Source organism: Rhineura floridana, chromosome 2 (assembly GCF_030035675.1).
Source record: "Rhineura floridana isolate rRhiFlo1 chromosome 2, rRhiFlo1.hap2, whole genome shotgun sequence".
NCBI lineage: Eukaryota > Metazoa > Chordata > Lepidosauria > Squamata > Rhineuridae > Rhineura > Rhineura floridana.
Window position 1 is genome coordinate 83,480,700 of NC_084481.1, and position 13,246 is coordinate 83,493,945.

Sequence of the window (13,246 nt, forward strand, 5' to 3'; positions counted from 1 at the left end):
CTGGTATTTGGAAGCATATTGCCTCTGACTGTGGAGGCAGAGCATAGCCATCATGGCTAGTAACCATTGTTAGTTAGTCTTATCCTCTATAGAGGTCACTTCAGATGAGCAGCTCACAACATGAAACTAACATAAGCAATTATGAGGTAGAAAAAAACCTTGAGTCTATCCAGGGTTGATAACAGTCAATGATTAAAAAAATTAAAAATTTGATTTTTAAAATTTAAATCAGATTTCAAAATTTTCTTAAGACAATCAGTAAAAAAAGAGTCTAGGTCAAAGATATCATCATGAATACTAATTATACAACTTCTAATTATATTCTATGAATATGTTAACAGTAGTTTATGCAGATGATTAGCCCTATTCTGCAGGTGATGTACATGAAGTGCTCTCTCTCTCTCATTCTCTCTCAGACTTGCCTCTCTCTAAGTGCAAAGATTAAGAAGGTCTGAATGGAGAATTTGGGGAGATGGAGTAGATCTGAACAAGGAGACCACTGAAGTGGTCATCCACCTCTTAACAACAGTAACCTCTTCTGCAGGTGTAAAGAGATTTTCTTCTTCTTTTGGACTAGTCACTAGTTCATTCTAAATTGAGAAATAAGTTGGGAACTGAAAAAGCAGGAAAGCATGTATTTCTTTTCCAGACAATGAACAAGGAAGACAAAGGTGAAGAAATCTTCTTCTGAGTTAACTGTACTACCCAATATTTTAGGTTTCTCATATTGACTTGGTTGAAATTGCCTAAATTTTATTTTTTAAAGAACTTTACATTTATCTAAAACCTGAAATGGTTAACCATTCAAAAATCCATGTGCATGTCTTGTTAATGCTGCTGTTTGTTGAAGAAGAAAGCTAACCAGAAGAATAAACAATCTTATTAGTACAATTTAAAAGCCTGTTTGATGGTGCTGATTCTGGCACATCATGACAAAAAGTATCATGGTTAATTGAGCAGTTGGGGCTGGGTCATCTCCTGAATGACTTCACAAGTTCATTCTGCTTTAGTTCTAAAATGACCAAATTATCATCCCGTGTTTTGATGAAAATCAATCTGAAAACAATTCAGAATAATTGCTTAGTGTGTCCCTAGCTTCTAATGAAACCTACATCTCTGAATATGTATTAAGGTTATATTAAACAATAATGTACTTCTACTAAAAATGATTAAATAGAATCTTCCTCACTAGTGATTTAAATCATGATTAAAATTGAGTCCTTCAGAAAAGTGATTTAAATCATGATTTAAGTGATGAAAATAATGATTTAAATCAATCTGATTTATGTCAAATGAACCCTGAGTCTATCTAAGCAGTGCTAGTGGCCAACAAGATCTATCAGGGGCCCAGCTGTGCTGAAGTAAGAACATGCCCTAACCAGCAGTGACCTGGGATGGAAAGGGAGATAGTGGCATTCTCTTGGTAGCGGTTCTGCACTTGTGAGGTTGGGGCAGGCAGGGGTGATGAGGATGGGCTAGCTCCAGGTTGGTGGCAGTGGTGGCCCTGCAGATGTGTGCACACCTGTGGGGCTGCCACCACTGCCCTGGAGCTCTTCCGATCTTGCCTTGCCTTATCCCTGTCCGAATGCAGGCGGATGCCACTGCCTTTATCATAGAATCATAGAATAGTAGAGTTGGAAGGGACCTATAAGGCCATCAATCCCCTGCTCAATGGTAGAATCCACCCCCCTCACAAGCCACTGCTAGCCCCAACTCACAGGTGCAATCAGAATTAAGCTTGGGATAAGCTGTCATGTTAGGCAGGTCAGGATATCTGCACGAGGGCCACAATGATAGCAAGCACCAGGTCAGAATCTCAATGCGGAGCTAGCCATACGTTTCCTGTGTGAGCATGGCTCACCGCGTATTCAACGCTACATTGGTAATTAGGTTTGACACACAAAGCAAGGCACATGTTTCCAGGTTACAATAAAGTTCGTGAACACCTCAATATTTGTGTAAGATGTGATCCCAGGTGAAATAATTACCCAGGCAGGTTGTTTATGGTTACCAGGGTTTCTCATTCTTAACTATTAGATGCTGAGAAAAATACAAAATAATCCATCAAAGCCTTCTGACAGCTAATTCTTCTGGGAATCTGACCTGATCTGGCAGGGTTTACGTATGGTATTGATGGGGAATTTTGTAGTTTGTTGGACTGTGGGTCCTTGAGGGAATTGAAGACACAGGCTTGCATCAAAAAGGTAGGCCTTTATTGGTTGACAAGTGTATGCTTGGTCAGTCTCCCTCTGGTTGAGCGGAGAACTGTGTCTTGGCCCTGCTTGCCAGGGGTTTTTATACACTCCAGGACAAAGACTTTTGGATTAACGAATCAGGAGTTTACACATCAGAACTGTAGTATTTACTGCATAGACAGTTTATATCAGCATGGCATAGGTATTGCATAAACACTGCATGAGCATTACACTGTCTGCATCATGTTCTGGTCAATTTGGCAATGTTCAAAACTTCACATTCCAGTACATTTTCACTATGAGCTAAGTACTCCAGCTAATGAGCTCAGCATTTTAGCTACTGCAATTCTTCCTACATCTTAGAGATACCGAGATGTTCAGCACAATGTTCTATGTTATCTTATCTCTTAGAGTTGAAGCTGTGCCAAAGCACCAAAGCTGACTAGTAGTCAGAAAAAGACAGCTCTGAAGAGAAAAGGATTTTTGGCTGGCTACTGAACTTATTAAAATATTATAAACCTTTACAGCTTTATAAAAGAATGCATTTGCTTATCGTTTGTATATACAAATTTCTCCATCAGTATGCCCTGACTGGCTACCTTCAGTAGCTCACCGCGTGAATTCTGGCTGCATAGTGTCATGGTATGAAATAAGGACACCCCTTGCCCCCAAATGTATGACTTGTGTATCTTTCCCGACACCACTTACGTGCACAAGCTGCTCTTGAGTGTCGTACTCCTTTGCACAGCCTTCCCAGTGACAGTTGGTCTCATAAATAACTTCAGGCTCCTGTTTGCATTCGTCCTTATCAAGTTCCTCTTTCAAGTCTGTCAGATGCTCCTGGAAGATACAAAGCGCTCCGTGTAAGATGACCTGGCTTTGTCTGAACTCCTCAGTCACTCACAGATTACACAGCAGGCACTAGTGGAAGAAAGGAAAGCGCCTTCGCAGGGCAACAGCAACGAAGCATTCCTAATGAGTTAAAGAAGGGCTCCCCAGAAATGGCATCTACATAAGGAGATGAGTGTCATGTGCAGAACAGGTGATGGAATGCATGCTCAGAGATCTGGGGTGCTTCCAGATGGGGGCTCAATTTGGAAACTGGTCACCGAGATATTGCAAACGGGTCTCTGGTAATACTGATCAGATTTTCCATGTCTGGAAGGTACAGGCTGACATTCTGATCCCAATGACACTGTGTGGATGCAGCAAAAAACGTGCACGTATGAGGAGCGCCAATCCCATAAGAAGCTCCCATCATCTGGAATAAGGCCACATCTGCAGTCTTGGGCTGGATGACTGGTCTGTTCATCTGTTCAATTATTTATCTAAAAAGTTATGCGTCACCTTTCATCAATGATTCCAAGACATTTGTTTTTCAGTCAGTGATTTCACGACAGTTTGCACAGATACGAACACGTAAAATAACAATAAACACAGAGCAAACAACCAGCACAGTTAAAAGTCAGAGGTTTTTAAAAAAAGTTTCAGATGGTAAAAATGTTTTAAAATACCTAAGTAACTGAAAAAATATTTTGCCTGGCCAGCAAAATGCAGTAAGACCGGCACCAACAGCTGGAACTTTGGGGAGGCTGGGAAGGAGACTCCTCAGCACTGCCCTCCCCAACAGCAATCTTTTGCTGCTGTCAGCCTCCTCTGGGAGGAGAGATGATGGAGGCAGCTGTGAATTATCTAGCCTGGTGGGAAGATCCCCTTCTCCTCTGGACTGCATTTAAGCCATCCTGCTGAGGGTTCTTGGAGTACAGGAAGATCTGTACCTTTATTTGTCATGGTGGTAACTTTAGTTTTGCTTTGTACTTATGTACTGAAGTCTAAATTATTTCTTTGGAAACACTGGATTTATTCTGTTTACTGAATTGTTGATTTTGTCCCTGCTGTGTTTTATAAACTGATTTCTCCCCCCACCCTCCCAACATTTTGCATTTTGAAAAGTGAACATTTGATGTAAGCTACTTTGGCTACAGCTCAATGTGAAAAGGTGGCATATAAATAAACAAAATCAATCTAAGAGGGTGCCTGATGTGGCTCCTTGGAGAGGGCATTCCATAGCTGGGGCATCCTCTTCCTTGTTGAAACAAATCTCACCTCCGATGGAGGTGGAATTTGAAAAAGATATCAGCCGATTACCTTACCATGAGGACAGATTGGTATAGGAAAAGCTCTTCTTCAAGTATTTGGATTCCAGGTTTCAGATTCCAGGTGTTTCAAGCTTTAAAAGTGTGCACCAGCACTTTAAATTGGGCCCAGAAGTGAATGGCCAATGAATTTCCTTTAAGACTGCTGAGATACTACCCATGTGAGCAGCACCATTCAAAACTCTGGCTAGCTGCTACATTTTGCACTACATGAAACTTCCAAACCATTTTTAGAGACAGCCCTATGTATAAAGGATTGCAACAATCCAGATGGGATGTTGTTAGAACATGGATAACTGTGGCCTGACTATCACTGCCCAGAACAGGTTGCACTGGTTGCATTCCTTATTACACAGGTCATTTGTGGCTCTAGTTGGACCTCCAGCTGTGAGCCTATCATCAGCCCAGCCACCATGGCCAGTCCCATACCAGAGTACCTGCAAAAAATTGACAAAAGGGAGCAATAGCTTATACTGCCCTGTATTTAATGTTTGTTCAACATCTCTTATTTTGAGCCCCTCTGAAATTTCCAGAGCCCCAGCAAGAGCTCCTCTGCCGTTTCAAACCCTTTGCTGCAACAGCTCCCCCCTAAATTTGCTCTGCATCCTTGATTCTTTTTACACCATTCTCCTCTCTCACAATCTGCTGGGAATCATTTGCGTGTGTAATGCTTTGCTATTTAATAGTCAAATGGGAGTTTGCGGGAGGCAAAGTGCTCCATAAAGGCTTGTGCTTTATTATTTAAGCAGCTGGGGTGATTTCAGATGCCAAGTGTGACTCTCATATACATTTTTTAAAAGTTTATAGGCAGAGAGATTGGTCCTAATTAGCCTATACCTGCTATAGAATGCTGGGGAAACATCACAGGCTGATTCCATATAAGGAAGTGGAGGCACAACAAAGGCATACATCATCTTCCATCTTGTATCTTTCCTCATACCCTATTAGAAGATGCAGCTGGTGGTGTGCAGTGACAGATAGGTGGGTGTGGGAAACAGTGATGTCTACAAGCCAAAGTGAGAGAGCAGGGAAGGCAAGTTCCTGCCTTCCTAGTTACTGTCCAAGTCTAGAAATCTCTAAACATTTCTCTGACTTTCTCTAGCTGTCTGCTCAATGGAAGATGCTACAGATCAAGGATGAGGAACCCGTGACTCTCATTCCTTACCACTGGTCATCTGATCAGGGCTGATAAGAGTTGGAGTCCAACTGCATCTGTATGGCCACCCATTCCTTACCCCTGCTACAGGGAGCAGAAGAGATTTGCACTAGTCCCATGTTTCTGTTGCAAAAAGTCTGCTTCAACCCACTCACAGCCCAGATTTCTTTCTCTCGCTCTCCCATTCCCTGTGGATTAATCATGAGCAGGCTCATTGTGTCAAGAGGCAAAAGGTTCGTAAGTAGTCATACCCTAAGAACTAGTTCAGGACTTCTATCCTTTGGTCATGCTTTGTTTCTGAAGTGCTGCTTCTTCTCAAGAGGAAATGTGCACACCCCAAACCCATGCTGACCAAATCAAGGAAGCTGGGAACTGGTAGAAATTCCCTCTTGCGACAACATCTCTCCTTGGCTGGGTTAAGAAAGCTGAAGGGGGAGGAAAGTGAAGGCTGGATTCTTAGCAAGGCGAGGTTTATTCTATTAATTAATGTGTCCTATTCATTTTCTCCTCCCTTAGCTTGTACTACAAGAATGAGTCTGGCTCCCTCCTTGCACCTCCACAGTAATGATCTGGCATCACAGTATGTGTTGGCTATGACTAAATCATATATGTAAATAACAGTTTCCATCCTTGGTGTCTTGGTCCCACTGTGTTTCTGGTGTAACATGTAGCCTTCTCATCATCAAGGGCAGAGCTTGGAAAAGTTACTTTTTTGAACTACAACTCCCATCAGCCCAATCCAGTGGCCATGCTGGCTGGGGCTGATGGGAGTTGTAGTTCAAAAAAGTAACTTTTCCAAGCTCTGTAATCAAGGGCAGTGTGTACACACTGTAAGCTCAGCAGGATCAAGAGATAGATAAGGCAATGTGTCTCTTGTATTCAAGAGGGCACAACACAGCACAGCCTCCAGCCAAAAAAGGGGCATGGCAGGGCTTTGTTACCTTTGATGCTCAGCTTTCTTTTCTAGAGGCAAGACAGCTTCAAAGGGACAGGATAGGGCCACACTTGCACATTGGCTTTTTGTAACACACTAGAGGCTATGATTCTGTTTGAAAGTAAGTTCCACTGAAATCAATTGGGACTTCAGACCATTTCACATATTACACAGTGGCAAACTTGAATTTATTGCCAAGTGCATACTCGACTGGGAACCTTGTCAATCATGAATCCCTGACAAATGTACCTGGGTGAAACGTGTGTTTGCAAGTGTGTGTCGTAGTCAAACTTTACATTTGTTTAGAAATACATGAAAAACATTGTCAGTGTACAGCTGAAAAACATAAACTGTTTTTAAAATTATATTTTTTAACTGCTGTGACCCACCTTGGGACCTTATGATGAAGGTCAGGTAATCAAATAAATTAACAACAACAGAAGAACCTCTTACTTTGAAATAAATGTCAAATCTTAGGAATGGGGTTTTAGGAGGGCACAATTTAGAGATGCATATGGAATTAACTAAAGGACACTTAGATTAATATAGCCCCGTTCCTTGACAGATTCCTAGCCTCAGGAAATCCCTCTTTCCAGCCTCTCTGCGTAAGAGATCACAATCTGTGACCTGATTAAGCTGGGAGTAAAGCAGGTTGGTTATTTCATGCCATGTGTTGCTTTCTACCATTGTGTGCCGAGGTGTTCCTACACCCAAAGCTCTGGAGAGATGCCTCTTTGCCCTAATCGTGCTGACTACAGCATGTTTATCTTTCCCAGATATGCTATCTTCATCAATTTTACCAGCCCCCTGATGATTGCACATGTTGCTGTCCCCATGCATCATGCCAAAACCTGCTTCTGAACTGGAGCTGAAAGAGAAATTTGTCATAAACTCTTCTATTGGCTTGACAATAGCATCACCTCATATTTCATGAAAATGAAGTGCCCAGAGCACTCCCAATAGTTTACAGTTATGATAAAGAATGGTCAGATAGATACTGCCAGCTATTAAGCAGTTTGGACGTGTACAGCTCTGACAAGAACACAGAAACCGGTGGGCTCTTCTGGGTGTCAAATGTTGTGTCATCAAGGTAAAGGATGCTGCTGTGAGCAATTTCTTCCTGAATAGGAAAGACTACTTTCAGTATCTCCTTGTAATCTATGTTTGCTCTGAGACACCATTACTGCTTGCTTTGCAGTCTACAAGTGGCAAACATCATTTTTAAAGGCACTTGGCTAAAATACGGCATTTCTGCCTAAGCCAGCAGGTGGATTCCATGACCCAAGAATCCACAGAATGTCTCAATACGATCTCTCATGAAAAACCAGCACCTACATAAGAACATAAGAACATAAGAAGAGCCTGCTGGATCAGGCCAGTGGCCCATCTAGTCCAGCATCCTGTTCTCACAGTGGCCAACCAGGTGCCTGGGGGAAGCCCGCAAGCAGGACCCGAGTGCAAGAACACTCTCCCCTCCTGAGGCTTCCGGCAACTGGTTTTCAGAAGCATGCTGCCTCTGACTAGGGTGGCACAGCACAGCCATCATGGCTAGTAGCCATTGATAGCCCTGTCCTCCATGAATTTGTCTAATCTTCTTTTAAAGCCGTCCAAGCTGGTGGCCATTACTGCATCTTGTGGGAGCAAATTCCATAGTTTAACTATGCGCTGAGTAAAGAAGTACTTCCTTTTGTCTGTCCCGAATCTTCCAACATTCAGCTTCTTTGAATGTCCACGAGTTCTAGTATTATGAGAGAGGGAGAAGAACTTTTCTCTATCCACTTTCTCAATGCCATGCATAATTTTATACACTTCTATCATGTCTCCTCTGACCCGCCTTTTCTCTAAACTAAAAAGCCCCAAATGCTGCAACCTTTCCTCGTAAGGGAGTCGCTCCATCCCCTTGATCATTCTGGTTGCCCTCTTCTGAACCTTTTCCAACTCTATAATATCCTTTTTGAGATGAGGTGACCAGAACTGTACACAGTATTCCAAATGTGGCCGCACCATAGATTTATACAACGGCGTTATGATATCGGCTGTTTTATTTTCAATACCTTTCCTAATTATCGCTAGCCAACCTACCCAGCATGCAATCTGTTACCTTGAAATATTCCCACTCATCTGTTTTGTCCAACAATCCACCCACTCCCAAATGCAGGCATCTTTCAAAGTGCAAGATAGCTGTCCTGTTAGGATTTTAAATATATATATATTTTACAAATTGTGAGCTGCAGGTTAGGTCACTTGCTGGCATTCTTTCCTGGGTTGGAAGGGACCCCTAAACAAATCTACTCTAATTTTCTCCCCCTCTTCCCATTACATGGCAGAATCGTCTGTTCGCAAGTCTCATGGCAGATTAACCAGTGCAATTAAAATGATGGTGTCTGCCCCTATCAGAGTGTAAGCGCAGCTGAAACTATTGAGGCTGCAACATAAACAAACATTTTCCTTCATAAATATGTGTAAGATTTCACTGTAAGTCATCTAAATAACTTCAGATGACTCAAGCAAACAAGCCAACCCACATCCTGTACAGATAAGCAAAACATTCTCTATCCAGGTCACCAGTGATAGTGACTTAGGGGAAAACTCTTATGCCTAATTTACACTTTACTGTCTTTGCAGTGTGGTTGCCATTTCCCTACGGTGAGCAACTAATTCCTCTACCGTATTACTACTTCCCATGCCAGCAGCCTTGACAGAAGTGTCGTTCTGGCATGGAAAGTACATTCATGATCTAAGCACACCAGACATTATTGATGAAGCATGGGGAACTGATTCTGACTTTAGAGATGTGACCATGTCACAAAAGTAGTATGTAAATGTTGGCCTTGGAACAAACAAAATCCATTCCACTGAATCTTCCCCAAGGAACGGAAAAATCCCATGTTCTTGGGGACACAATTGAAAGAGGGACCATTCCCATCACTGGATAGAAATCGCTAAGGAAATACAACCAAATGGACACTGATGTGAAGTCACAGCTGTGGCTTCCATGTTTACAAAGCAAAAACTTTGCATTAGAAACTCTGTCATGTTACTCCCTGAAGCGTCTTAATAATTTGTCCCAATTAGTTGTTGTTGGTAAAATTCTGGGGTCATCAGCATGGGTGCTTAAAAGCAAGCTTGCACCAGAATTACCTGAGTGGGTGGGGAAGCTGGTGGTAGAGTCTCCATTTCAGTCTTGACTTTACTGCGTTTATTAATTACGGGGTTGACAGTGCTGCTAACGGCAGACTCACTGCTCTGTTTGCTCTGAGGAAACAAAAATCGGGTGGTGATGGTGAGTGGGGAAATCATATTAATGTTTTCAAGGAAATGTAGCATTTCTGTCACTTACAATATAGCAATCCCAGCAACCCGTTAGCAGGGAATATAGTTTAGATCAGGGCAATAATTAATTCAGCAATGGTGTAGATTTTCTGCTAGCCTTTGGAAAGGACGTACATTTTGCAAAATGGTGAACTGAACTGAATATGCAGTGAACTGAATATGCTTGTGAACTCAACTGCCACAACCCATCTTCACAAAAGCCATTTTCACAAAAGGTATTACTACGGGACAGGAAGTTTGTGCATGTATCAGAATGGGGAGGAGCATTTCGGTTCTGCATTCAGAAAGGGATACACAGGTTGATACCTTCTTTCTTTCCTTTCTTGAACCTGAGAAGCAAATTCACTCCTCATTGTTTTAAACTGAGATCTTCTTTGTTGGAACATATTTAATAAATATATTAAATATTAAAATTCAGATGGGTCTAGCCATTATTTATCTATTCAGGTGTTTCCATCTTTGTTTGTCCTTCTGTTGTTGTAAATGCGCCCCAAAAAGGAGCCTGTGGACTATTACCAAGGAACAAAGTTGCTTCCCAGTTTAAATAACAAAACAAAACCCTACAGATGCACACAATCATTTTTAGGCTTTATTTTTTATATCCTTCATTTGTGAAATGTGCACATTGAAACCTCATCATGCACAAACTGCTGATTAGACTAAACCCTGTGGATTGCCCCACCCAGTTCATAACACTCAAGCAGGCACTTTGAGCTCATAGCGTCTGATTCATTGAGCAGTGGGTGCAAATATGCCAAATTTCAAAAAGACAACCCTCAGTTCTCATAAGTAGAATAATAAAATAACTACAACAACCACCTCACATCATCTGAATGCTCTCTCACATGTACTCAGGGAAAGTATGCAGATTATGTTAATCTTATGGTAGTGCAGTGCTGAGTAATCTGAATTATATGAAAGGGCAAGCTTCAGTTAACCACGCAGAGTATCACTGGGGGTCATTAGCTCTCACTGCATGGGGGGAGGGGTTTATGATCCTGGAGGCACAGGCTTAAGAGGGATCAGTCCAATCACAGACCAGAGAGTTGTAAAGAGATTAATCAAAGTGAGCAGAAGACTGAGATTGCACAGCTGTGGCTTTCTGTGTGTTTAAAGTGAACATGCAACCTTACAATGCATATTTAGAATGAAACTGACAGAGGAACTGAAAAGATTAGTTTTAATGGGCACAGTGGGTCTTCATAAAAGAGTTTGCAACAGGATCCGACCTGGTTAGAATCAGAGATACAATTGCTGCTGATCTGAGCGGGACTGGAATTGACGGAGATGACAGCCACATGCTGCCGTGCAGGGAATGTCGGCGATGGCTGGATGAAGGGAGGAGTATGTCCAAATGCTGAGCTCAAGCTTCTCTGCTGATTCAAAATCTGTTGGTATGTCACTGGGTTGATTGGATGAGGGAAGGTGAACGCTGGACTGGAGAGAAAGAACGTTACACAGAGAAAGTACAATAATATGTAGTGGGAACATTTGCAGTGTTCCAAATGGCTAGTTAAGGGCAAGACAGCCTGATAAGTAAGAGACTGGAATAAGGTCGACATCACTTCATTTCTTTCTCCTCTTAGAGGTGTGTTCAAGAGATGCTGGGCCATGAGTCTGCCTTCTGGGAACACAACAAAATGTGTGTGTCTGTGGTGGTAGTTTTATACAGCTTGAAAGAAAACCCCTCAAAAGGTGCAGCTCTACATGAATCTCAACCCAAACAAACAAGAACTTTAGATTGTTTCATTGCCCTCTTGCACATTTTGATTTTCCCAAGAGGTCCATGAACAGCAAGCACCCCCCTCTGTTTGCGGTTTCTTCTACCTTATGGATAAAATCAGTCTCGCCAGACCTGGCTTTTCTGTGTTGCCTATGCAACAGGAGTGGCTAGTAGAGAGGGGTGGTGCTGTGGACCTGGCCTTCCAGCAGCAGCAACTGCCACATGCTGGGACAGTGAAGGGACAGGGCAAGGCAGTGTGAAGTCAGGGCAGTTTGGATGCAATGACAGGGGGACCCAGTTGGCTCTAATGCTGCTCCTCAACTGCCCTGACCTTACTGCTGTCTCGCCCCTTCCCCTCACCATCTCGGTACATGGTAGTGGCACCGCTGCCCGGAGGCCAGACATTCCTGCTGTGCAGGAAAGTTATATATAAAAAAAGCAGTTTAGGATTTGGGTACAAAAACATTTAAAAAGAGAAATCATGGGGAAATACTATGCTCCTGTTAGCATCCCTCTGCTGTTGTCATATTTCACAATTTGGTTTCCAGGGCTAAGTGGTTATCCATAGTGGGCAGATACTCTAAAGTGGAGAAGAAAGAATATTATGTTTGCTGTGCCAAAGCACAATCACTTTCAACAGGCACACATGCTGCGTGAAATGTACCCTTCTGTATGCTTGAAACCAAGGAGTAGCTTCATCTCTGTAGGTCTGTAAGGCAGGTAGGCCACAGTAATGGAACCAGTTTTGCACACAGTTTTTCCTTTAGAGGTTCCCTTGCTGTAATATTGGCTTTGACCGCAGGGATAATCCAGCTGACAAGGGATTCCTGAATGAAGACTTCAAGCTACCAACCCACTGTCTCTGGAGTTGCTTAACTGATTTCAGAGGGGCTGTGCTAGAAGAAGTGGTTTGAGGATTTAAGGATGAGGGCCTTTCCTCTCCCTTACCTTATTGCCCCTGCTGATAAGTGCCCATAAGAGCCGCTTGCTGCAGAACTACTCCTGGAGTTATTTATATAAGCCACCAACGAATTTGGTGAGGTCCGGATCATTGTCTGAAGATCAATGCTGGCATCGGACAACGGGGATATAGAGAGTGCTCGCTTTCGGCTTAATCTTGGAGTCAGTCTTGGACTGGAGAATCTGGACGCTGTATGAAAAGAACATAAAGGAAAATGCCATGGATCCAGACAGAACTAGACAAGCAGTAATGCATGTTTTATGTTATTTGAGCATCAATAAAGGAAATTAAAAACATTTAAGAGTGATACCCAACTAAGTCATACTCAGAGTGGACCCACTGAAATCAATGGATAAGTTATGAAGTTCATTGATTCCAACGGATCTCCTTTGAGTTTGACTAAAACTGGATATCACCAATGCATATCTAGATATCTACACATATTTACTCAGAAGGAAGCCCTAATATATTCAATGAGGCTTCCTTGTGTGTTTTGGATTATAGTCTCAGTATTTTTCTGTTATCTTTTTGCAATCCTCATAAGGTCTCTCTTGACCTGGGATGAAGAAATGAAAAGAACAGCGCATGGATGAGGTGCTCACGAAGTCTGTCATGCGGGGCATATCCAAGGCAGTCCCTCCAAGGCACAAAATGAACAGAATGAGGTCTCAATAAGGAAATTCTCGTTTCAAATCTCACCTGTTATGACCTTATTAGGCAGCCTTAAGCAAACAACTTATCTTTCAGTTTCAGATCCCTATCTATATTATGTGGATAATGTCAGTCTG

At 42.4% G+C, this 13,246-nt stretch overlaps 1 protein-coding gene across 9 annotated transcripts in view; it reads right to left on the reverse strand.

The window, feature by feature from the left end:
- GLI2 (GLI family zinc finger 2) overlaps window positions 1-13,246 on the reverse strand; it is a 350,757-nt gene that overhangs the window by 24,966 nt on the left and 312,545 nt on the right. For all 9 annotated transcript variants that reach the window (XM_061609156.1, XM_061609157.1, XM_061609158.1 and 6 more), the window contains 4 exons: window positions 12,446-12,647; window positions 11,004-11,211; window positions 9,583-9,696; window positions 2,904-3,035 (listed from right to left, as the gene is read on the reverse strand). In XM_061609156.1, coding sequence (XP_061465140.1) covers window positions 2,904-3,035; window positions 9,583-9,696; window positions 11,004-11,211; window positions 12,446-12,647 — 656 coding nt within the window. The remainder of the gene's footprint in view (window positions 1-2,903; window positions 3,036-9,582; window positions 9,697-11,003; window positions 11,212-12,445; window positions 12,648-13,246) is intronic.